Source organism: Psammomys obesus, unplaced genomic scaffold (genome assembly GCF_907164565.1).
Source record: "Psammomys obesus unplaced genomic scaffold, mPsaObe1.curated_primary_1811, whole genome shotgun sequence".
Classification (NCBI taxonomy): Eukaryota; Metazoa; Chordata; class Mammalia; order Rodentia; family Muridae; genus Psammomys; species Psammomys obesus.
Window position 1 is genome coordinate 21,331,029 of NW_026596051.1, and position 26,128 is coordinate 21,357,156.

The 26,128-nt window shown below is 46.0% G+C and overlaps 1 protein-coding gene across 1 annotated transcript in view; it reads left to right on the forward strand.

Annotated features, from left to right (window-relative positions):
* The window catches only part of Otop1 (otopetrin 1), a 28,900-nt gene extending 4,360 nt beyond the window's left edge, over positions 1-24,540 (forward strand). The window contains exons 2-6 of the mRNA XM_055624188.1: positions 9,644-9,780; positions 15,935-15,993; positions 19,154-19,284; positions 20,947-21,854; positions 23,920-24,540. Of these exons, the coding sequence (XP_055480163.1) occupies positions 9,644-9,780; positions 15,935-15,993; positions 19,154-19,284; positions 20,947-21,854; positions 23,920-24,090 (1,406 nt within the window). The 3' untranslated portion in view covers positions 24,091-24,540. The remainder of the gene's footprint in view (positions 1-9,643; positions 9,781-15,934; positions 15,994-19,153; positions 19,285-20,946; positions 21,855-23,919) is intronic.
* Positions 24,541-26,128: the final 1,588 nt, after the last annotated feature.

A 26,128-nucleotide genomic window follows, 5' to 3' on the forward strand; every position in this document is an offset into this window, starting at 1 on the left:
CCGTTCACATTCAGGCTGAGTCTTCCAAACTCAGTTCACTGAAATCCCTCACAGGCATGTCCACAGACAATACAGACAACTCTGCATCGACGTTCTAGAGTGTGTCAGGTGGGCCATTGCACACTTCAAAGAGAGACCCCATATATCAGCTCCCATTTTCTCTCAGCCCTCCGTCTGCTTTCTGCCTCTGTGAGCATGGCTGTCCTGGAAACTTCCTAGAAATGGATGTCTGCTCTTGTGATGGCTTTCATTCCTCAAGAGCAGCGTTTACCATGTCTGGAGGGTTTTGAGAGGGTGCTGTCACTGTCTGGTGGTGCTGACAGCACTTTGGGAAGAGGCTAGCTTTCTGTCCCTGCTATGGGGTGGGTGATGGGACAGTATGACAGTACAGGTGACAGACAGATGACATCCTCATTCCCTTTTCCCCTCTTTCTTCTGAGAAGGAGGATCTTGGACCTCTGCCTCGGGCAGTAGTGAAGGAATCCTTACTATGCTTGGACTTTTGCTGGGGAAGTATCTCAAACTGACTTTTGCTCAGGTGCCTAGACTGAGAGCCCGCTCTGTCTGCCTGGCACTGCTGGTCTCTGGTAATGTGGAGACGCAACACCTGGCATGGCTAGTGTTAATATTATTTTTATAAATATGTGTTTGTTTCTGTTTCTCTCTTAACCCAGCTATTACTCAAATAGTTGAGACACCATTGTATTATTTTAACAAGCTTCACAGCACAATCCTGAGCAGTATTAACTCTATTCTTAATCCTCTAAGCTGATTTGGCTTCCTCCCAGCATGCATCCCAGAGATGCTGGCATTTTGTAGCTTTCCTGCTCCAGCTCCTCTCCTGATTTCACTTTGACCTCTCCCGTAGCTGAATCCCCTCTTTCTCCTCCTTTGGCTGGCAGGAAGTCCAGCCCTATTCTCTCCCCTGCTCAGTGGTTAGCCGTAAACTGTTTTATTTGGCATATCAGGGGACAATTAGGGAGCAGAGTTTATATGAATTTGAGACAGGAAATTCTCAGAACAAGGATTGCAACCAGATATGGGGGGGGGCAGAAATCAGCATTTGAATTACACAATAACTTTATATCTTCAGCCTAGTACATAGTGGGCAGAGATGAGCAAGAAGAGGAAAGACAATGAAGAGTGGCAGACAGTGATGCATGGAAGCATGGCTTCTGGGCAGGGCACAGAGCTCCACTTTCCTGTCTCATTTTCCTCATCTGTAAAATGGGGATTATGCTGTTGCCTATTATATGGAGTTGTCATGAGAATCAGGGGTTTTGTGCATGTAAACTGCTTAGAAGAGCTTCTAACTGAGAGGTAAATATGTGATTACTGTGAAATGAATGAGTCAGAAGTATAAAGCACAAGGTCAGGGCAGACAAGGAGTCTGGAAAGGATTGGCAGCCTAGAGAGTGATCCCCAGAGACCCATTATGTGGAACTCAACAAGGCAGGCACCCAACCTTGGCTTTGTCCCATGGTTCATGGGGACCCATCACAGGTTATTAAGAAAGAAGACAATTGAGATAGGTGTGCCCAGCTAAGGTTGGGAGATGGGTACACAGAGAAAGCAGCAGTGATCCGGAGATTCAGCACTGGTCCTGAGACCTGTCCTGAAGCCTTGATGATTCTTACTAACTCCATCCTCCTCCCCTCCTTTCTCTCTCCCCCTCTCCTTTCAACTCCCTTCCTCTGCCCTCTCCTCCCCTATCTTTCTAGTTTCTCTTCTCTCTCTTTTTTCCCCTTTTCTTTTAAAAAAGGCAGCCAGGCTCTCATGTGCATCTCAGGCTGGCCTCAACTTTCCTATGTACTGAGGATGACTTTGAACTCCTGATGCCCTGCCTCCACCTTCCATGATTACAGGCATGCCCTCCCACACCTGGTTTACACAGTGCTAGGGAGTAACAGCAGTTCTTTCTGTGTACCAGGCAAGTACTCTGCCAACCAAGCTGGACCCCCGCCTGCCATTTATTTTCTTATAGCCTAATACAGATGAGGAGGCATTCTTGATGCAGGCTTAGAATTCTTTGGAAAGGAAGTAGGATTATAGGGGTCTTATAGGCACTTGTAGGACTGTGGTCTCGGAGGGAAGAAAGAATGTTGAGTTCAGATGACAGAAGGATGGGGCAGTCCCATGGTAGGAAATGATGTAGGCCTTCATCTCTCAGCTTCGGAGGAGCCCCAGGATTTTAGCAAACAAGTGTCATCTGGAAAACCTTCGCTGCTGCATTTAGGTTCCCGGCAGCTTTTGGGCTGCTGTCCTCATGACACCTGCCCACCATCTGCCCAGCACCAGTCTTGCAGGAGATTGTATTATCCAGTTACTGTTTGTCAGGCTGAACAGACCGTGAGTTCCTGAAGGTGCAGGCACTTCCTGAATATACTCTCCACGGTGTCCTGAGATCCAGCATCAGACGAAATGTATGATGAGGGCCAGATGGCAACTGCAGAATGATTGAATCAGTGAAGGCTGTGTATGAAGGGTGGGTGGGTGGATGTGTACGTATTTAGTGTGTATAGATGGTTTGAAGGACAAGCTGATGAATGACTGGTGGATGTTCATATAAGTGAATAGGTAGGTGGATGGGTATATAGGTGTATATGTTTATATACATATGGGTGAGTGTATGGGCTGATGTATGGTGGAATGTGTATGTGAACAAATGGGAGATTGTCTTAATCAGTGTTCTATTGCTATGAAGAAACACCATGACCACAGCAATTTATTTTTTTCTTCAGATGGGGTTTCTCTGTGGAGCCTCAGCTGTCTTAGACTCATTTTGTAGGCCAGACTAGCCTCAAAGACCACAGCAATTTTTATAAAGGAAAACATTTAGTTGGGGCCGGCTTATATTTCAGAGGCTTAGTTCAATACTGTCCTGCTGGGAAGCATGGCAGCACACAGACAGATATGCTGCTAAAGAGGTAGCTGAGATTTCTACATCTGTATGAACAGGCAGCAGGAAGAGAGAAAGACACTGGGTCTGGCTTGAGCACTTGAAACTCTAATGCTCACCCCCAATGACACACTTCTTCCAACAAGGCCACCTTTCCTCCAACAATAGTGCCACTCCTCGGCGACCAAGCATTCAAATAGATGAGCCTATAGGGGCCATTCCTCAAGCCACCACAGTGAGTGAGTAGGTGGATGGGTAGATGACGCCCAGATCAGGCAAGAGGATGAGAGCTCTGAGAGGCAGTCTGCATTTCAATACAAAGAAGCACTTTCAAATCTAAGCAATAGCCACCACCATGACACACTGTGAGGGATGCCGAGCCTCCCAGCATGCATGTCCAGATGGAGGCCAGTGGATGGCTGGTGGTGATGTGCTTGGAAATGTCCTTCCAGGGCATGAAGATGTAGACAAACTCTGAGACTGACTACCTGAAGAGGCGAGGGTTCAATATTCTAGACTCCTAAGAGGGTCTTTGGTGTCAGCAGCAGAAAGATGGCTGGGTATCTTGGATTATTGCCAAGCAATATAGCTAATTGATTATCGTTTAATTTTTTTTTACTGTGTGTGTGTGTGTCACAGCATGCACATGGCAGTCAGAGAACAACTTGCAGAAGTTGGTTTTCTCTTTCTGCTACATGCACTCTGGGGATTGAACACAGGTTTTCAGGCTTGGTGGCAAGTTACCTTTACCCTGCTGCGTCATCTAGTTCACCCTATGGTGATTGACATTCCACTTGATTCCAACTCATTAAGTTTTCTTTTTGGGTGGGGTGGAATGTAGAGAGGCTATTAGTGGTAACATCCTACTATAGAACTTTGTAGGTATTCCAGGAGAATTCTATGAGATGTTGTGGGAGGCATTATGATCATTATCTCCATACTACAGATTGGGAAACTGAGGCATAGAGGTTACAAAAATGCCCAAGATCTCAATACATAAATGGCAGAAAACAGTATCTGAAGCTAGGCAACCTCTCTGCTATGTCCCACTTTACTGCCTCTTAGTGGATGATTGACACTTTTCAATGTTTTATAGAGAGAGAATTTTTATGCTCTATTTTCAGGAGAGGCAAAGTTTTACACAGAGAAACTTGTAGAACTTGATTCTTCTGTGACCTCACATATTTTATTAATTTGACTGGTTTGGTTCTGAAAATATCTGCTCTGTTTTCAATTAGTCACAGTTATATATAAAAGTAAATTATTATTGTTGTCTCAGACATGGGCTCACCTTGAGGTCTTAGCTGGTCTGAAATCAATATGTAGACCAGGCTGGCTTCAAACTCATGGAGATCCATCTGCCCCTGCCTTTCCAGTGCTAAGATTAAAGGTGTGGGCCTCCACCGACTGTCCAAAAGTTCTATTATTGAGCCTGCATACAAGGTTACATTTTCCTCATTCATTATGTCTTATCGTTTGTAATGTGAAGGATTCTTTGTTCTAAATTCTGTATGTTCTGATAGTAACATTCCCTTCCCACTTTCTATTTGTGTCTCCTGCTTCCCCTCGCCCACCCCTAGCCTTCACCCCTAGCACTCACCAACCACTGTGTCATACAGCCAGAATATTCCTCCATCTCATTTTTAATTCAGTCTTTCTGACCTTGCTTCCTAGTAAATGAGACAACTTGGACCATTTTGGGCTATTGTATGGTTTTCATACCTGAGTATTGTTTCCATTTTATTTATGGTTATAAGAATATATTTTACATTATCCCCTCATGCTTGCCTTTTTAAATTATGATATTTTAAATTTTCTCTTTGGTGATTTCTCAAATGTGTACAATGTATTTTGCATCAGATATCAGATCCAACTCCTCTGCACCAGCTCATCTCTGATCTCCACATATCTGCTTTTTTTTTTTTTTTTGAGGACTTGTGATTTTTTTTGTTTTTCTGCCCCACAAATGACTGTTTCATTTTCTCTTGCCTTATAACCTAGGCCATATAGCTCTCTCTCTGTTTGGAGGAAAATACTAAATGCCTTCTTTAGTAAGTCAGCTTGCTAAATGCTTTACCATGCTCTGTGACACCTGCTTCTTCGGACTGTCAGGAACCAAATGCTTCTTCGATTTCCTCTCCCTGAGGATTTAACTTTTCTTTTTAAATCACCAGACCTTCAAAACCTTTCTTCTTTTTCCTTCCTATCTGGTTCTCCTCTAAACTTTAGGTTTTGTAGAGACAGCTTCCTGCTTTCTGGATATTTACTCTGTCAGTTTGCCTTAACGAAACCATCCACCTACACTCCAAGCGATTAATCTCTAGGCATTTGAACTCAGCTTCTCATTTAGTAAACTGTTTCTCTCCTCAACTACTCTCTCATCCATTAACCCATTTGTCTGTCTACCAGTCCATCTGCCGATCTGTCTGTCTCTCCCTCACGCTGCACCTTTAAAGCTTTGTTGTTGTTTAAAACAGGGTTTCTCTGTGAAACAGTCCAGCCTGTCCTGTACTCACTGTGTAGACTGGGCTGGCCTTGAACTCACAGAGATCTGCCTGCCTCTGCCTCCCGAGTGCTGGGACTAAAGGTGTGCGCCACCACTGCCCAGCTACCTTCCAAGCTTTTCCAAAAGTGTATTGGTCACTATCGTTTTCCCTCCCCCTTCTCCCATCTTGAAGACTCTCTTCCAACTGGTTCACTGTTCGTCAAACAGCTGGCCGGATCATATAGTTCTATGCTCTCTCTTCTCTGTTCAACTTCCGCCCCACAGACTCCTTTCCTGACCACCACCAGCTCACCCCCTGTTCTGAACCTCTTCCCTTCCTGCCCTCAGCACCTCCTCTAGCTCTTCATACATTCCGTTTTCTGTCTTCTTTTTCGACTAATGTCTAAAAGCATGCCAAGAAACATTTTTTCTTCTACTGACTTCCGTATCTCCAATGCCCAGGGACAATGATTGACTCACAGTTGATGAGCAAAAATTCAATGCTGAATGAGTTATATGTTGTCTTTCTCTCTTCTGGCCCAGCAAACAGGTGACAAACATCTCAGTTGGAAGCTGGGTCTGTGTGTGTGTGTGTGTGTGTGTGTGTGTGTGTGTGTGTGTGTGTGTGTGTGTGTGTTTAAAGCAGCAAACCATTGAGAAACTCCCTCTGTCGTCTGGACTCCCAAGCTGTACAAGAAAAGTTGAATGCCTATCCTCTATCCTTCTTAGATATCCTAATTTCTACAATGCTGTTTTGGTTTCTACAATGTATTTTGGTCTCTTCATCAACTTCTTTCTTTATCCTTGAGTAGGTGCCTTCATCTATTTTGTGTGGCTGTACCAAACACCCAAGGCTGGGTACTTTGTAATGTAAACAGGTTTATTTGGGCTTGTGATTCTGATGTTTGGTGCACTTAAACAGCCTGGGGCTGGCATTCTATCAGTGGTCTCCTTACCGTGTCATAGTGGTGTGGAAGAGCAGAAAGTGGACTAGTGACAAGTGGAAAGGGCTAAGCATGTGGACGGCCTCCCTATAACAACCTGCTCTCACGAGAACAAACTGAGGCTCTGAGAGAATTGTATGAATCTTTCCTCAAGACCGTTTCCAGTGATCTAAATGCCTTCCTTAAGCTCCATCTCATTACAAATTTATTAGTTCTTTGAGAATTCCATACACTGTGTTTAGTTCATATTCCCAGATCAAATACCTTCCTTTTCCAACTTAGTGTCTCCCCATTAAGGCCCGAATATTCTTGCATATGTGCCCTTCATTGGAGGTTGGCCACCAAGGCTACACTTTTAGAGGAACATGACAGTTTCTCTCTTCAGTTAGGGGGGGAACCTCATGCTAAGTGCCACTTCTTTAAAAAAATATATTTACCTGTTTTGTTTTTGAGGAAGAACCTGATGTATCCCAGGCTGGTCTTGAACTTGCTGTGTAGTCAAGGATGACCTTGAAATTTCTGACCCTCCTATTTTTAGGGTGCTAAGATTACTGGCACACATCACCGCACCCAGTTTGTGTGATGTGGGGATTGAATGCAGGGCTTCCTGCACAGCCCGTGGGCACTGTTCCAGAGGAGCCGCATCTGCTCTGGCGCCATATCCCCTCCCCTCTCCTTTTAAAGGGTCTGCTCCTTATTACTACAATAAGGACTGAGCTACCAGCACATGAACTTTGGGGCAGAAGAGACTAAAACCAAACCCAGACAGGAAGAGCCCTCAGACTGTATCAGGAGATGAGTGAATGGACTGAGAGAACCAGGGAGGGTTTCATGGCAGAACCAATGCACTGTCAGTCACAGAGACATTCTAGACCATTCTGGGGTCCCAGAACAACCTCATATACCCCACTTGGGAACTTGTTGGAGATACTGTAGCTCTACCTCAAACCTACTGAGTCAGAAACTGGTGTGGAGCCCAGAAATGTGAGATTCATCAATGTTCGTCCCAGGGCCCTCTGATGCATGCTCAAGTGTGTAAACCACTACTGGAGACCATCTTCATTTAGTAGGTAGGGAAACTGAGGCTAGGGTTAGGGAGAGAACATCCGGGAATACACACACCTGTCTGGTGCCCAGGTCTCCATCGCTCAGGGCTTGGTTCTTGCCACCCAACCAGGCTGCCTCACTTTGTCTTGTTACCTTTATTTGCCCCCTAAATCAGAAAGAACCTATTTGTTAACCAATCTGAAAGCCTTAGGGTTGAATCTCCATTCTTACAGAGGTTCTGATTTCCCTGGGGGGTTGCCAGGATTAACAAAACTCGACTTCTCGTCATTTCTATAGGACTCTGAGCTGCAGGAGTGAGCCGGGCTGTTGCATTGCATTTCACCAGCGGCGGCTTTGGCGGCCGTGTAATGTGATCACTCCCGCCTGGCTCCCACCTTGGTGCCTCAATGCCCAGCACATGTGATCCAATTTCCTCTGTTCGTGGGAGAGGCCATGTGAGTCATGCCACTGATGCCTGCAGGGCCAAAAAGCTCAGACACTTTCCACAAGTCCAGCATGGAAACTTTTCTTGCTCAGCTCTGCATTCAGTCTAGCACCTTCCAAACGTGCTTTGTAATTCTTTATACGCATGTTTTGGTTGTTGTTGTTTCTCTTCTTCAATAAAAGTCATCAATACTATAAAAAACTGCTTACCCCTTCACCTTACCTGGCCAAGGGCCTTTTCTGATTGCTAATACAGACACTTTTCCTACTAAGTTTTAAGAAACCAACTTTCTAGTTTACTTTTATTTATTTATTATGTGTATATGTGTGTGTGTTTTGTGTGTGTGTGTGTGTGTACCTGTGCATATGAATTTATGCAGATGTGGTTGTATGTATGTGGTCAGCAGATGGCATAAACCTTCAGTATCACTCTTCAGGTACCATCTCCTTTTGCTTGAGATAGGTCTCTCACTAGCATACTAGTTCACCAAAATAGGCAAGGCTATCTGGTCAGCAAACTCCAGAGATCTGGCTATCTAAATCTCCCATTTCTCCATCTGAGGGATGTGGCCATGCCCAGTTTTTATGTGGCTACTGGGGATTTGAAGTCAGGTCCTCATGCTTGCCAGGAAAGTGCTTCCAAACTGAGCTATCTACCCAGCCCTTGTTTGTTTGTTTGTTTGTTTGTTTGTTGATACCACCCATCATAGGGGCTGGAGAGAGGGCTAAGGGGTTAGGAGTACTTGCTATTTTTTGCAGAGGACTGGGATTTGTTCCCAGGACACCACACCATCTATTATCTTCAGTTCCAAATGATCAAATGCCCTCTTCTGGTCTTTGAAGGCACTGCAAATACGTGGTCCACATTCACACACCCAGGAAAACATACATACATACATACATACAGTCACACACAATTATTAAATAAATCTTTAACAAAAATAGCACCAATCATAGCATGGATGACTTGGTGTCTCATGGTCTTGGCTTTCTTCTCCCTAATGTTTAGTGGTTTGGGGCATCTTTTTCTGAAGTTGGTGACTGTTCTATGTAGTATTAGGAGAAAAAAAATTTTTTTAAGTTTGTTTGGATAATTTCATCCTGCAGATGTCTTTGTATGCTCTAGATATTAATGGCTCTGTAGAAAGTGTCAAGTTATGATTTTATTGCTGTAAAGAGACACCATGACCATGGAGACTCTTATAAAGGAAAACATTTTGTTAGGTCTGGATTACAGTTCAGAGGCTTAGTTCATTATCATCATGGTAGGAAGCATGGTGGAGTGGAGGCAGACATGGTAATGGTGAGGTAGTTTTGATGTCACAGCTGGAGCAGCTGACAGCAGGAAGAGAGATGGACACTGGGGATGGCTTGGGCTTATGAAACCACAAAGCCATCCCCAGTGACACATTTCCTCCAACAAGTCCACACACACTCCAAGGAGGCCATACCTCCCAATAGTGCCATTCCTTATGAGCCTATGGGGGTCATTTTCATTCAAACACTACAAAAGAGAATGTTCAAATATTCCCTTCCATCTTAGCTGCCCTCTTTCTTTGGTATTTTCATTTTGGTATAATTCATTGCCTGATCCAATCCCATGAAACATCCTGTTATGTGTTTTTTCTAATAGCTTTGCCTTTGTTAACTTTGATACTTGAGTGTTTGAATAATTTTGAGTTAATATTTGCCTACAATATAGTGGAAGGTCCCAGTTCATTCTTTTGCCTGTGGGTGTTGTTTTCCACTGTGTGGTCTAAAGGTGACATAATTTGTTTGTGATGACACTATGCACGCTAATACACGTGTGTCTCTCCTGTCTAGGAAGCATCACATTGTTTGCATTCATCACCATCATCCTGGGATGCTTGAAAGTCGCATACTTCATTGGATTTTCCGAGTGCTTGTCAGCCACTGAGGGAGTTTTCCCGGTCACCCATGCAGTGCATACACTGTTGCAGGTAAACCATTGGTGCTTATTCAGGCTGCCTCTGCATCTGACATGATGTGGCAAGCCTCTGTCACATGCTCCTGTCACCTTGAACCCTGCCATGCAGGACCGAAACCTTATGAAACTGAGCCAGCACAAGCCTTCTTTTCTTCAAGCTGTTTCTGTCAGGGATTTTGGTCCAGTTGATGCTAAGTAACAAATCCAGTGTCCACTGATAGATGAATGGACAAAGAAAGATGCCACATATCCTCAATGCTATGTATTCCACCATAGGAGGCAACACAATGAACTGGAGGATGTTACACTAAATGAAATCAGTCCAGTGTGAAGACAAATCTCACATAGCCCAGATTGGCCAGGGAGCCAATGAACTCCCAAGCTCTCTGCTTCTACCTCTGAAATTCTGGGATTATAGGCTTGTGTGTCAATACTTTGGTTTACAAAATGCCGGAGACTGGGACACAGAGCCTCTTGCATGCTAGCCTGGCATTCTGCCAACTGAGCTACATCCCAGATAGTCAGGCATAGAAAAGACAAACACTATGTTCTTATACATGGCTAGTAAAAGGCTGATCGTGTGGAAGTGCGGAAAAGACTGGTGACTACCAGAGCCTGGGGAGCCTGTAGATGTGTAAGGGCTTGTGAGAGGATAGCTGCTAGGTTCAGAGGGTAGCTAGATAGGAGCAATAACCTCTAACATCTGCAACTCGGGAGACAGGGCAACTATGGCTGAATATGAACTGAATATTTCCAAGTAATCAGTAGAATCTCAATGTTCTTAACATAAATAAGTGGGACAGCAAAGTGGCTCAGCAGTTAAAGGGACTTAACTTACAAGCTTGGAGATCTGAATCGTAGCCCTGAAACCCGTGAAAAGGTGGAAGGAGAGAATCATTTTCACAAAGTTTCCCCTTGATCTGCACATATGTCTGTGTGTTTGTGCATGATCACACACACACACACACACACACACACACACACACACACACAATGACCCTATGTACTCCTTACATACTGCACAAGTGGGAACCGCACTGCACCGCATAGCTGATCAATAACCAACATATTTTAACATAAGAACAGATGCTACATCATCAACATTTTCTTTTTTTCTTTTCTTTTATATATTTAAGGAATACAGCACGGTGTTTTTACATATGCACACATGGGAGGTGATTATAGTCAAGAACATTGCTGTAGCTGGTGCCTCATTTTCCCTTATTGTTCTCGTTAGTGGTGAGAACACCTACAACCCAGTGCCAGCAAGCCTGCAGCAGACAACACAATATCTCAACTGTAACCCTTATCTTGGCCATCAGCTTTCTAGACCTCCATCCTGCATGCTTGCCAGTTTGGGCCCTTTGCCTGCATCGTCCCACTCCTCCTCCGACTCAGTCTCTGTTCTACTGTGTATTCAAGCCTTCATTTTTGGGATTCCATATATAGTGGGCTCATGCACTGTCTGTCTTCCTGTTCCCGGCATATTTCACTTAGCATAATGTCTCCAGGTTTGTCCACATTGCCAGAGATGATAGAATTCAGCCTTGTAGTTTTTGGAGGAAGTGACTGGAGCTCAAAGGAGACCAGAGATTTGCTTATACCATGGCAAGAATCAAAGATAGTTCCTCCTCTCGAGTCACCCTGGAAGACCATGAACTTGGTCCAGAGAGACTGTGAGCAGTCAGATATTTCTGGATCCACAGCTTGTGAATCCCAAGGGAATATATTAAAATATTGTCTTCTATTCAAAGCCACCTCTAGTTCACATACTTACTAGACTTGTCAGATACCACATTTGATTAGGATGCTTCTAACATATCACCCCAGCTGACAGGAGCTGCTAGGGGATCTTGGCCAGTTTGGTTCAGTGGTAGACTGGTGGGAAAGGCTGGGAACTCACTAGGGGATTCAGGGAAAGGGGCTGCTTGTCAGGTAAAAGCTCTTTATGTCCATTTGATGAATTTCAATTCTCAGTATTTTAGAATGTGTCAGTGGTGCAGGACTAGGCTTTTCAGAGAAAAATGAAATCACTGGGATGGACCTGACTCAATACCCTGTGCTCTTATAAGGCACGTTAGAACACAGGCACACATAGAGGGGGAAACAGGCCTCACACTGAAAGGATATTGCCTACAAGGAAGGGAAGAGGCCCAGGAGAAACTGACTCCGCTGACACCTTGAACTTGGGTGAGCATTCAGCCTCCAGGATTGTAGACATACTTAAAACCACTAGACTCTAGGACCCAGTGGTACTAACTTGATCAGGTGTAGCCATCCATCTACAATAGAGACCCTCAATCAAATATAGCCTCCACCTACAGTAAGACACCCTCAATGAAATGCACCCCCATCTACACAAGATGCCCTCAGTCAGGTGTAGCTCCTTTCCACAGTAGACAGTCTTGGTCAAGTGCAGTTCTCCACCTACAGCAGACATTCTCAATCAAATGCAGCTCCCACCTCGATCACATTTAACCTTCCATCTACCTTAGATGTTTTTGCTGGAAATTTTGGGGAACCCTCATCAAGCATTTTACACATTTCTGGGTGAACTGGGGTCCTCCCTCGGGGTTCCTAGTCTCATTAATAAAAGAAATTAAGAAAGCACTCAGAAGAAAGCTTGTAGACAGTTTTATTAGAGTTTAAAAGAAAAACAACAGAGCCAGCAAGCTGCTAGTCTTGGCAGCTGCTGGGGAAAAGGGAGATGGAAAGCAAGAGAAAAAACCATGCCTTCTGCATTAGGCATGGAGGTTAGCAAGCAGCCAGGTGACAGACAAGCAGCTACATGATGAGGCAGGCTTTCAGAGAAAGAATGAAGAAGCCCCAAAAAAGTATCTAAAAAGGAACATGAGGAGAGAGAGAGAGAGGAGAGAAAAGTTACACTTTTCTGAGCAATTAAGAAAAATGGGCAAACTTAACTTAGCCCTACTGGTTTTAATTCTAGTGACCACACAGAGGGTGAGGATTCTGGGAAGGAAAGCACATAATCTCATTAAAGGGAAAAAGTATTCCACCCACATATTTAGCATGCTGTAAAGTGAATCCACCTTCTTGAAGGGTGGTCCCTTGGCCAGGTGATTGATAGACACAGCTGGGTTTATGCCTATGTTTTGGGTAGACTGGGAATGTTAGGTCTCCACCCAGGCTAGAGATTTTGTTCCCTTGGCTAGGAGGAAATACTTTTCTTTAAAGAGTCTTAATAAAGCCTTAGCCTTTCAATGCTACTGTAAATAATGTCCTCAGTCATGTGTAGCCCTGAATCCACTGCAGGAATCCTGAGACCTGATTCTGTATGGCTTGGTGCTCTGATCTGGGCGGCAGAGTATAGAAGAGTGTATCTGGCCAGTGTGAGCTGAGATCCTATGTCTTCCGGGGCACCGTCCCAAGCTGGCGCCCTGGCGTTTAGTCATAGTCACTGGAAGAGGATATTGTGAGGCAAGTGGTCTTTCTGAATGTAGGGTGAGAGAGGAGATGTGGGGCTGGGGAAGCTGAGGCAGGCAGTGGGGTAGCTGGGAGTCATGGCTTTTGCTAAGGCTTCTAAATGTGGACCCTGGCCAGATTGCCTGGTGCTGAGTGAGGCCATTAGTATGACCTTGGGGAAGTTCCCTAGTCTCCCTGGGGCCTTTCAGGGCTTATCCATAAAGAGGCGACAGTCATGGTACCTTCTGAATGGATCGGCTGTGATGGCAGAAGGTGTTGAGCATGAACTGGGCTTTGCATAGGAGTAGTATGCAGGAAGTATTGGTGAAAGCTGAGGGCTTCTCCTAGGAGGCTGGGCCCCATCTTGAGGGAAGCTGTGAGCCACTGGGGGCTTTAGGCAGAGGAATGGCCTAGACAGAAGTGTATTTTCAAAATGTTCACGATGCAGGGTGGAGATCTCTATTTTTCTAACTTGGGCATTTGGCAAGTCAATCAATCGATCATTCTGTGGCCTTTGGATATACACTTACTGTGTGCTTTACTATAAGATGATTAAAGAACAAAAACCAGGTACTTTTATAATAAAAACTATTATAAACTATCAGAGCACAGGGCACAATACTTAGAATCCTGACTGTTTTGAGTGGATCGTTCAGTAGTGTTAAGCGTAGTCACGCTCCGGCCATCCACCTCCAGAACCTTCTCATCTTGCAGCAGAAACTCTCTCCTCCTTAAACAATCTCCCATTCTCACTCCTCACAGCCACCACTCTACTGTCTGTCCTTATGAGACAGAATATTCTAGATAGCTGTATAAGTCCAGCCCCACCATATTATGTCCCTCTGTGGTTGGTTTACTTGCTTTGCTTGATGCCTTCAGGTTGGCTCCTGTTGTACAATGAAATAAAAAAAAAAATATTCCTCTCTCCTGAAAGCTGGATCAAATACCATTGTGTGTGTGTGTGTGTGTGTGTGTGTGTGTGTAGATGTCTGTAGACACGTGTGCATATATTTGTGAATGCATGTAGGTGTGTGTTTGTGAGCATGTGTGTACATGTATATAGGCATGCGTGTGTACATGTGTGTGTGTTTGCATGGTTAAGTATGTGCATAGCCTTTAGGAGCCGTCTGTCCTAGTCAGCTTTTCTGTTGCTGTGAAAAAATACTGACCCCAAACCACTTGGGGGCAGGGCTTATTTGGTGTACGGGTTATAATAGCCCATCATGGAAGGACAGTGCAGAAACTCAAGGAAGGAACCTGGAGGCAGAGACCATGGAGGGACACTTCTTCCTGGCTTGTTCTCTCTAGCATGCTTACTTATAGTTTTATTTTTATTTTGTTTGTATGAGTGTTTTGTCTGCATGATTGTCTGTGTCCATGGAAGCCAGAAAAGGATATTAGAACACCTAGAACTAGAGTTATAGACAGTTGTGGGCTGCTAGGTGGGTGTTGGGAATTCAGTTTTGTTCCTGGAAGAGCTGCCAGTGCTCTTAACCACTGTGCCAATCCCCTTCCCTGCAATTACCATTCTTGTACCCTGCTTAGGGATGGTACTGCCCACAGTGGGCTTGGGCTTCCTACATCAATTAGCAGCCATGAAAATGCTTCACAAACATGGTTATCGCCCATCTGATGGAGGCAGTTCCACAATGGAGGTTCCTCTATCCAAGTGACTCTGAGTTGTGTCAAGTTGACTGCTGAAGCTAACTATGACGCTCTCTATTTTGTGTTTTGAGACAGATTTCTCACTGGTCTAGGGCTTGGCAACACAGCTAGGTCCTCATCTGCTCAGTGAGTCATGAGGACTCAGCGTTTATGTGGGTCCTGGGATTGAGCTCGGGTCCTCATACTTTGACAGCAAGTGCTTTATTAATTGAGCTGCCTCCTACGTGATATATTTCTTTTCTATTTTAACCTTCCTTGACCCAAATTTTCTGATATTTAAAAACTGTATTTATTTTTTGACAATTCTATGCATGTGTGTAAATAACACACTCTAGACACATTCATTTCTACCCTCTCTGGTCCCTCTCACACTCATACTAACACTCCCCTTCTTCAGCAAGTCTTCTGGGTTCATCTCTTTCTATTTTGGCTTCACCAGGGCCAGTCATGTGAACTCTGGAACCTGAAACACTCCTGGTCCCAAACATTCAGATCCACAGAGAGATAATCTGTGCCAGCATCGGTGCTTTTCCTTCTCTTCTGCATTGTTAGTGATGGCATGGGCAGGGGCAGGGTAGCATACATGGCAACCAAAAGGAGGCCAACCCAAACGAACACTGCTCCTCACTGAAAGTGCTCAGCCTTGGATTTCGGTGCAGAGTAGCTGTTCAGTGAGAAGTTATTGGCTAAAACCTGACAAATATGACTAAAAAAACAAGTTAGTGAGTTTCACTTCAGACTGATTCCCACATGCCTATCCCAGAGCAGACACTCCCAATCAATTGCAGCACAGCTCCATCCACAGCAGACATTACCAGTCAGTTCCAACTGTACCTTTTCAGGAGACACCCTCAATCAAATACAGATCTCCACCTGCAGCAGACATTCTTAACTAACTGCAGCACTCCTTCCTCTTGACTTCCTCTTGACTTGCTTCTTGCTGGATCACTATTCCCATTGTAGAATGGCTCCGTTGGGATAAGGAAAGTCATCTGCTTTCCCCCAGTTTTAGGACTTCTCAAGTATGCAAACAGAAGAGCAGTTTCCCCACTAAGGCATGTTCCTTTATTTCCATCTAGGTCTATTTTCTCTGGAGCCATGCTAAGGATATTATCCTGTCTTTCAAAACACTGGAAAGGTAAAAATTGCAAGCAATTGCTTTATATGTTCGTTGACATTTATTTAAGTTAGATGTTAGAACAGACCAGACTCAAAGCTGGCATCTGGATGGAGCCAGTGAGTTGTCCTACTTCTGAGGATAACTGATACTAAGTGCATGACCTGTGGCCATCAAGCCTGCCACCAATTCTCCCTGTTTATTATGTGGTCAAGAGAAGAGTGTCCAGAAGGAAGGGATGAACTCTTCAAGGGCAGGTTAGACATGGACAGATCAAGGAATCAGCATTTGCTCTATAAAAAGATCCAGCATTGTAAAAAAAAAATCCAGTATTGTGTACCCTTTCCATGGGGGTAATCAACATCTCCCTTCCAGCATTTTAGAGTACCACTGACCTTGGGCAGATTGGTTGACATGTGACCAATCATGTTGACATGTGACCACGAGCTAGAACAGCTTCAACAGGCTGCAGATGCAGAGACTGAGTCTATGATCAAGTGCAACCTCTATGTCTCCAGTTTGAACAGGGCTAGTGGCCTGGTGCGTTGGGGTAGATGGTAATGATACTGAAGTGTCCTTGGATTTCCGAGAGGCACCCTGAAATTCTCATCCAGCATGCGGTCTATGAAGTGGCCTTGGCAGTGATCTTTAACCTCATTGTCAGGAATACCAGAAGCCCCACCTCATGGGCAAGGTGGGCAGGGGGTGAAGTAGGCTCACCTGGTTCCCCAAGGGCAGGGGTAGTCATGGAGATCCAGGATCTCCAGAAGCCATTACTGATTACCATTACCCTTGGGGTTGGTGAAGTGGCTCAGTTGGTAGAGAGCTTGAATGGGCCGGGGCTTAATCTCTAGCACTGAAGAAATGCAGCATGGCAGTGTTTGTCTGTAACCCCAGACTCAGAAATTGGAGACAGGAGCCAAGGGTCATTCTTGGCTATGTAGAGATACTGATATTGAGATCAGCCTAGGCATAGGCTTTCCTGACCATTTTCGTATCTTGTCTATTCCTACTTCAGTGTGAAGGTACATCTTCTGTCTGTTAATGTGTTGAGAAAGATGATAAACATATCGAATTTCTACCACCCTTAGATTTAGATGTCAACCTCTTTAGAAAAAGTGGAAGACGAGGTAGCCCCAAGCATATGTCATGACTGAGGCTAGAGTTGAATCCAGAGTGCTCCTTTAGGGTTGGCTGGCCTCAATGTTGACTGAACCCACAGCTTCCAGTTACTATGCCAGCAGTTCCGCTTGGGAACATGGACTTCTGACCTTGCTAACCTCCTGCATGAGCTGTATGAATGCCTCCATCCTGTCTTTTCCTTGGTCAGTAGCTTCTGGAAGGTTTTCTGAAGGTGGACAAATGTTCTTTCCAGGCTTCCATCCATCTCTTTCCCTAGACGTGCTGTTGATAGAGCCCACGGTTCTTCACACATCTTGGCAAGCACAGATGGATACCAGAAATGACTCCTGGGTCTGTGGTCTGGGTGTACAGGAACTAAGCACAGGGAAGGCCTCAGGCCTGGGACATGATGCTGGTCCTTAGCTTGAAGGACGTTTTTCCAAAGTGGTCATGGAAGGCTATGGCTCTCAGGGTGGTTCATGGTCAGAGTGACCCTTGGCAACCTCACACTGCTTCTGTGGTTTCAGCAGGCTTAGGATTGGACAGCACTGCATGGAACAGAGAAAGGAGAGACAGAAGGGCAGCTGTGTGCACTGTAATAAAGGGGAAGCCACCTGCCAGAGGTAATAGCATTGTCCAGGCTATATAAAACAAGCTGACTATAGCAACAGGGCAGCCAAAGGGCCAGGATGACGGACAGACACCTATGTTGTCATTTTTTTCTATATTAATTTTGGTGGTTGGGCAGATGCCAAGGGTGGCCAAATCACACAGAAAGGTGCTGGGTGCCCTGGCTCTTACTACTGAACCTAGGAGGCCCAGGCTCATCTGGGGTGAACTCAGGGGAGATACAGGAAGGGCCTGGACCAGAAATACTCTTGTTTTCCTGTTATTGAATTATGGATAATTCTGGATAACACTGTTGCTCCTGGGTAAAACAGGGAAGTACCCAAAACTGCCTTTAGGCTCTCCTCCCTAGTCTACTAGGATGCCTCTCCTAGATAGCTAGGCTGCTGTGCCTGTACAGTGCCCAGGAGCTACCTAGATGGATACAATTCAACCTAGAGCCAGAGTGGGGTGCAGAAAATTAATTCACAGCAGGCATAGACCACAAGGAGACTGTGGGTCCTTCCCATCTCCTATTCCCTAGAGTCCCGTATCCACATGTGCCCTCCTCCTGATGAGGTGGTGTGGCTTGGAAGCAAAGGGGAAGACTCTGGACTAAGAAAGAGTCTTTCTATCATTCCAGTGTGGCCACTTACTCTAGGTGTGACAGTGGAGGAGTTCCTTAGTCCCTATTTGGGACTTCAAAAGCCCAAGTATCATCCGGAGCAGGACTCTTCTGGGTTACACTCTGTCATCCTCAGTGGGTTGGGGCTTCATCCCATCTTGGTTGGCTCATAATCACAAGATGATGAGCACAACCTCAGCCTTCATAATCTTACTCAAGACTGTTAAAGGAGACTATGTTGAAAGGAAAAGAAGTCCACAAACAGACTTTTATTATCTTATATCATCAAGCAAGAAAAAGCTTTTCAATAATTCACCATGGATTATACATTATATGCCTCTAGCAGGAATGGCCAAGGCCAGATGCAAAAGAAGCCGTGAGCCAGTGTGTGTGGATTGCTTTAGTGTCATTATGCACAGGTTGGGACAGCAGAGGGAATGGAGGGTAATTTCTGGGTTGGTCAGTCAACAACAAGGGTGCTGTCCACAGTCTACCTGGACCTTCCATCTCCTTCATTGCTCTCTAGTTTCCCTTGGGAGAAAGAGTGGGCTCTAGCCATGATTGCTTGCCTTTAGCAAAATTTCTTCCCCATATTCCTGCTCCCAAGAGGCAGTGTCTTTGATGTTCCAGAGACAATGAGTTGAAGACAGGCAAGTTCACGGTGAAGGCAGAGTGCCAAGATGCTATGACTCTCAGCCAACTGGACTAATGACTGAGGGAGGACGATTGTGTGTCTATGCATGCATGGGATATCTCTGTCTTACCCAGGGGCTCTGCATTTTCCCCAGAGCCACTCAAGAGAAGCTGTCTGGTATTTGTGCTTTTCAGGTTTGGGGTGATCCACTCGGTGTTTACGAACCTGCTGCTGTGGGCCAACAGCGTCCTGAATGAATCAAAACACCAGCTGAATGAGCACAAGGAACGGCTGATCACTCTGGGCTTTGGCAACATCACTATAGGTGAGGAAGCCTTCCCCCTGATGGACCATCCGGGTCTCTGGGGAGACACCTGAGCAGATAGTCCCTGCTGGGAACTGTTTCTCTAATTCCACAGACCCTCATTCTGCCTCCCCAAGGCAATAATTATAGGCTTTACCTGGCCTGGGCATGTGGAGGCCCAGGGTTATCATTTGGGAGTCCGTCTCTCACAGCTCATTGTTTGGAGAACTCTGTGTCTATTTTCCACTGTGGAAGATTGGTGGTTTTCTCTGTTGGCATTTTAATTAGGCCTCTCTCAGCAATTCTTTCTTCTGAGAGGTTGGCCTGAGAGATCTGGGTAGCTCTCAGCTGGCCTTTGTGCACGTGAAGGTTTTTAGCTGACTGCATTTGGCTCATAATTTAGGCTCACTCATCTTTATTTTCCTTTGCTCTGCTGAGGAGACAGCATGGGGTTGGGGTTAAGCGTCAGATCTTCTCCTGGGGTTCTTGAGCATGCATGATGTCACCACATCTGCCTGAGGACATCTGGACAGAGAAAAAGGCAGGGTGGAGCTCAGTGCACTGAGAAGTGGAGGGCTTGAGTTTGGCTCTTGTTCTCATCAGTGCTAGCTGTGTGGCCTTTGGAGGTTATTCAACCTCTCTGGGCCTGCCTTTCCTCTTTGTAAAGTGAGAAGATGTGAAATCCCTGTGCTTTTAGAGATGGTTCCGGCCATAGCCTTCTGTGAGTGAGGCTGGCCAGCCCCGTTTCGGGCTACAGGAGCGAATAATTCTACAGCCCTCTGGTGGGAAGGGCTCTGTCTTTGGCCTCATTCCCTCCGTGGTAACAATAGCAGCCACAGCACTGACAGTTTCATAATAGAAGCAAACTTTTATTAGGCACTTCCTGGCTTTTATTAGGCACTTATTGAGTATCTGGCAGGGCTCTAAGCATTTTACAAGGCTCATTAACTCTTGCCTGGCCTTACTCTGAGGTGGGCAGTATTAGCTATTAATGGGTAGAGACACTGTGCTGCTGAGAAGTGATGTGTCCGAGATTGCACAGCCATCAAGAAGTTGGAAGTTTTTGGCCATCTCATGCTATACTAGTGGCATTTAGGCGAGAGCTTTTTTTCCAATCAGAAGGGGACATTTCCCACAGAGTCCTGAAAATCATCCTAAACACACACACACACACACACACACACACACACACACACACACACACTCCATATTCACAGAGAAAATTAGCGCAGGGAAGCAAGGTCCAGATCAAACCCTTGTCGCCCTACACTGGAGAGCACCACTGGTACCCTTTTGGTTTATTCACTTTGGGATCTTTCCTGTTCGTGGATCAACCTGTCACCAACACCCCCTCTCTCTTACACAGAATATATCATAGTCTCAACCCTCTTCAGCAGCCCGCTTTTAAAGCTCACAGGTAGCTCGGGACCATCTTTATGTGGTGATGAGTAAATCTTCACAATACTATTTATAAAAGTGTCATTATATGTCAACACACGGACAGAACATGGCTCATGCCGTTCTGGGAGTAATTCTTTCTCTATGTAGCCATGCCATTAAACGTGATGTTAATATGGTTCACGTGCGCTTTGGGTCTATTGGAGGTGTCCAGGCCGCTGGGCTTGTTAGTCTCCTTGTCGCCTGTGCTGATGGCTGTCTTCCGTGTTCTTCCCACTGCCCTAGTTTTGGATGACCACACACCACAGTGTAACTGCACCCCGCCTGCCCTCTGCTCTGCCCTCTCCCACGGGATCTACTATCTGTACCCCTTTAACATCGAGTACCAGATCCTGGCCTCCACCATGCTCTACGTGCTATGGAAGAACATTGGACGCAGGGTGGACAGCCCCCGGCACCAGAAGATGCAGTGTAGATTCGACGGGGTCCTGGTGGGCTCGGTGCTGGGCCTCACAGTGCTGGCTGCCACCATCGCGGTGGTTGTGGTGTACATGATCCACATCGGGCGCTCCAAGTCCAAGAGCGAATCGGCGCTCATCATGTTCTATTTGTACGCTATCACCGTGCTGTTGCTCATGGGGGCCGCTGGGCTGGTAGGAAGCTGGATATACAGGGTGGATGAGAAATCCCTGGATGAGTCCAAGAACCCAGCCCGCAAGCTGGATGTCGACCTCTTGGTAGCCACAGCGTCGGGCTCATGGCTCCTCTCCTGGGGCTCCATCCTGGCCATCGCCTGTGCTGAGACCCGCCCACCCTACACCTGGTACAATCTGCCTTACTCTGTCCTGGTGATCGTGGAGAAGTATGTCCAGAACATTTTCATCATCGAGTCGGTGCACCGCGAGCCTGAGGGGGTCCCCGAGGACGTGCGCACCCTGCGCGTCGTCACTGTCTGCAGTGGCGAGGCTGCCACACTGGCTGCAGCCAGTCTCGGGAGCCCGGGGATGGCCCGGGATGGGCCACCTGCGGTCAATGGGAATCTGTGTCTGCGCCAGGGATGCGGTAAAGAGGACCAGGAGGCTGGCTGGGAAGGAGCTGCGGGCACAACCCGCTGCCAGGACTTCCTGCAGGGAGGCGTCAAGAGGAGGCTCCTCAGAAACATCACGGCCTTTCTGTTCCTTTGCAACATCTCGGTAATCTTCATCAAGCTGTTTTCTCTCTCTTCCTCCCCTTCTTCTCCGTCCCTCCATCCCTCCCTCTGTCTTCTCGCCTCTCTGTGTGTGTCTCTGCCTCTCTCTCTCTCTGTATGTTTATGCATGTGTATGAAAGCCAGAAGTTGATGTTGAGATGTCTTCTTCAATCAATTCTATACCCTATTTTTTTTTTTTTTTTTTTTTTTGTGAGCCAGCATCTCTCACTAAATCCTGTGCTGATCAGTTGGTTAGATTAGCCTGCCCTCGAGTCCCACAGATCCTCCTATCTCCACCGCAGCAGCCCCTCAGCTCTGGGGTTACAGGCACACGTCTCCCAGCCAGACTTTCTGTGTGGTCTTCATGCTTGCCCAGCAGGCACTTCCTCACTGACCATCTGCCCAGTCCTCAGTATTTTAAATCAACCAATCTACTGTCCTCACCTTTTCCCAACAAGGCATGGGGGGGGGTGATAAAAATGAGAACACCTCCCCACACACACACACCAATGAGTGGAAATGGGCCGCTGGGGTTGAGTGGAAAAAGGAAGGCAGAGTGGGGAGGTTACTGCCTCCCTAGCAGAGGGATGGCCTGGGTGGCTGCAGGTAGAGACTCATAGAAGGACCGAGGTCATCTCACTGTGAAGAGGATGACGGGGTGACATGTGAGAGGCAGAGGGAAAGCACAGATGATGCTTGGAGCTTGGCGTGGGCATCTGGGAGGAAGGTGATGTTGGTAAGAGGGGAAATGGGAATGGCAGGATGAGTTGAGAAATGAGCCAAACCCCCAAGTGGCCAATGGGAAATACGTGCAGGAGTCCCAAGATTGGCTCATGTTGGGGGGTGGATTAGGTGCAAGTCAAAGGCCCCCAGTTTCTGACAAAGGCCTAGGTGCCAGCCCTAGAAGGCATATGCAGAAAGAAGAGAAGAGGACTCATAAGGAGTCTGAGCAGATGAGGAGCCAGAAGAGGGAGCATCAGGTGGGGAAAGGGCTGAGATGTAATGATAAGACCCCTTTAAAGACCAAGAATCCAGAGAAAAAAGTGAAACAGGGCACACACCAGACAGAGTTCTGTGTGGTAGTATGTATTAGTCACTGGCTGCCATGTAAGAAATAGCCCCAAACATAGCAACTTGAAACCACGGGTCTATCATGTAGCTTCTCCAGTGGTGAGCCCAGAGCAACTGAGTAATCTGCTCACGATCCTAGCCTGGCTTCAGGCTGTTGGCTGCACGACTTCCCTTTGGGGATTCGGATCCAGCCCCTTGGTGGGTTGTTGGCTGGAAGACGGGAGTTCCTTGCTGCTGCTGGCCTGGAACCACCCTCTGTCCTTTGCTAGACAGGCTCTCTACAGAGAGGCTCAGCTAGAGGGTGCCTGCCCTAGCTCAGGAGGCAGAGAGATAGAACTATGAAGTAAGTCAAAGAAAGGGCCCAGGACATAGAGGGGACCCTGGCATCCTGAGAGAAGGATGTGGGGGCAGTGTGTAGGCTCTATGAGTGACAAGAACAGCAGTTGATTGCTTGAAGTGTTGGTGACTTCCTTTGCCACTCTCATCAGTACCCTCTAGAGAAAGCGCCATTGTGACGCATGCCGTGTGAGTCTGGGTCAGCACGCATGGAGCCTGGGATTTGAATGGGCACCCGCAGGTGTCTTGAAAGCTCCTAACCACAGAGTCAGCCTTTCAGTTTTGAAGGTTTTGGCCCATGGTTGGCTGGCTTTGTTGCTTACAGGTCTGTGACAGTATATCATGGTGGAAGTGCAGAGGGGAGCAGCTTAATTCCCAGAAGCAGACTGACAGAAATGGCAGGTCCCCGGTGATCTAATTACTTCTGTTTCTCACCTTGTAATAGTCCGTTCAGCTATGACTCTGTCCTGGGCTAGCCCGCCCACTAATGGAGTTAGCACCTTCATGACCTAGTTAACTTTCAGTAGCCTGTCAGCTAGGGACCGGGCCTTGAACACATGCACCTTGGCAACATAGCCAGTGAAGCTGTGGCACAAGGTTGCCTCTCTTGGTCCATGGTGAAATGGTGACAGAAGGCCGCCTCTTTGCCTCTTCTCTTTCAGCTTTGGATCCCTCCTGCCTTTGGCTGCCGCCCGGAGTATGACAACGGATTGGAGGAAATTGTCTTTGGCTTTGAACCCTGGATAATTGTGGTCAACCTGGCCATGCCCTTCTCCATTTTCTATAGGATGCACGCAGCTGCTGCCCTCTTCGAGGTCTATTGTAAGATCTAGCGTGAGTCCCCATGAAAGGAGAAGGGACTCGGGAACAAGGGACTCCGCAGCCACCTGCGAAGGGCTGGGCTGAGCAAACACTGTCTGACAAAGGTGGGCAGGGCGCCTTTTATCTGCTCGACTGTCTGGAGGTGGCCTTGCCCTGGCTGAGCCTGAACAGTTAGATCCACTGCACAGGTGCCTGGAGCCTGTCCTTAGTCAGCCAGTTCCGATCAGGTCCAAAGCGATCTGATCTCTTCTTGGCTGAGACCCCGTGTTTGAGAAGAAGGCAATCCAAGTTTTGGGGGAAAATGATGAAGTGTTTTTTCATAACAAGCATTTTCTTGTCTATAATTTATTATGGGACTGTGTACAACTTTTTCCTGGCCATCGGTGTAACAATCAATTTAATTTTTTTTTCCTTCTCAGGATTACTGAATTCGGAAACAAATGCATTTAAATTTATAGTTTAGTATTTGAGTTGGCTTAATTTGGGGGGCAAAATTACTTTTAATCGACTGCATGAGAATTTGGTTTTAGATTAATGCAAACACATGGCCTTACCTAAAATTTTGCTTCATTTTTATTTGCGATCATATTGGAGTATTAAAACATAGATATTGCTGTTCTCTTTTTTTTGGCTACATTTATACCAGTTTATTATACAGAAAATCTGCACATTCTGGAAGAGTAGAGAGAAAAAAATACCCATGTTGCATTGTTAACAATTATTTTGGATATTGTGGTGTATCCCTTGTCTGTGATGGCATGAAGACTTCTTTACTGTTGTGCTTGCTAGTGATAACTTGACATTTCTAATTTTGTCTTCATGCTTTCCTACTCAACAATAGGATGATACTTTTCTCTCATTGTCATCAATTTCTCGCAAATATCATTTTACTGCTCTCCGATTATCAAATGAATGTGCCACAATTAACTTTCCTCGACTTTTTTTGATTTTAGAGCACTAAAAATTTGCTTTCCAAAGTGGCCCTGTGAAAATCAACCATGTTTGTAAAACGTTTCCTTCATTAAAATTGTGTTTTAGGAGAGATGGTTGCTCCTCCATGTCCACTGATCCCATATCTGCCTTCAGCCATGTTTGCATAGAAAATGTTTTTAAGAATTGGGTCTTGGGGCCAGAGTGATGGCTTGCTGCTCTCGAAGAAGACCAGAATTTGGTTCCTAGCATGGCGTCAGTTTGCTTGCGACTGCCTGTAATTCTAGCTCTAGAAGAACTGACATCCTTTTCTGGCTTCTGAGGATGCCCGCACTCACGTGCAAGAGTGTACCACTCCTTATAAATAAAAACAAAGCTTTAGAAAAGGAATTGCCTCTTGCAATTTTTTTCTTGTCATTTCCCTCTAAACAATATAATCTAGCAGCCATTTATGTGTCATTTACATTGTGTTGTGAGTGAGTGTGTGTGTGTGTGTGTGTGTGTGTGTGTGTGTGTGTGTGTACCTGTGTGTGTTTTGAGACAGGGTGTTGTATCTTACCTAGACTTTTCTCAAACTTGCTGTCTTTAGTCAAAAACAACCTTTGACTCCTGATCCTCTTGACCCTACCTCCCAAGTGTTGGGGTTACAGCATTGTACTGCCATGCCATTTTAAGCAGTTCTGGGGAGCTGAACCCTGAGCCTATGCTTCATCTGAGTGAGCCCTACTCCAGATCTTTATTAGGCATTTTAAGTGACCTAGAAAAGATCTAAATCCCACAGAAGGAGATGCCCAGGCCATATGCACAAACACTACCCTGCTTCTAAGGGACTTGAGCATCCATGGGTTCTGGTGTCCACATGGGTCCCTGGGACCAGTCCTCTATCGATAGCAAGGGACACCCATATATGTACCATCAGGAAGCCACACTCAAAGCTTATGAACATTTTAAAGTCTCCTAACAAATACTGACACCAGAGTGTTTGTAAGAGATTTGCCATAGCTTCTGAAACTGTAATAAACTGAGTGTACAGACTGTAAGTACTAGCGTGAATACAGCTACATCCAAGTGGCTTGTTTCTTGACAGGCAATGAAAAATGCTTTTTTTTTTTTTTTTTT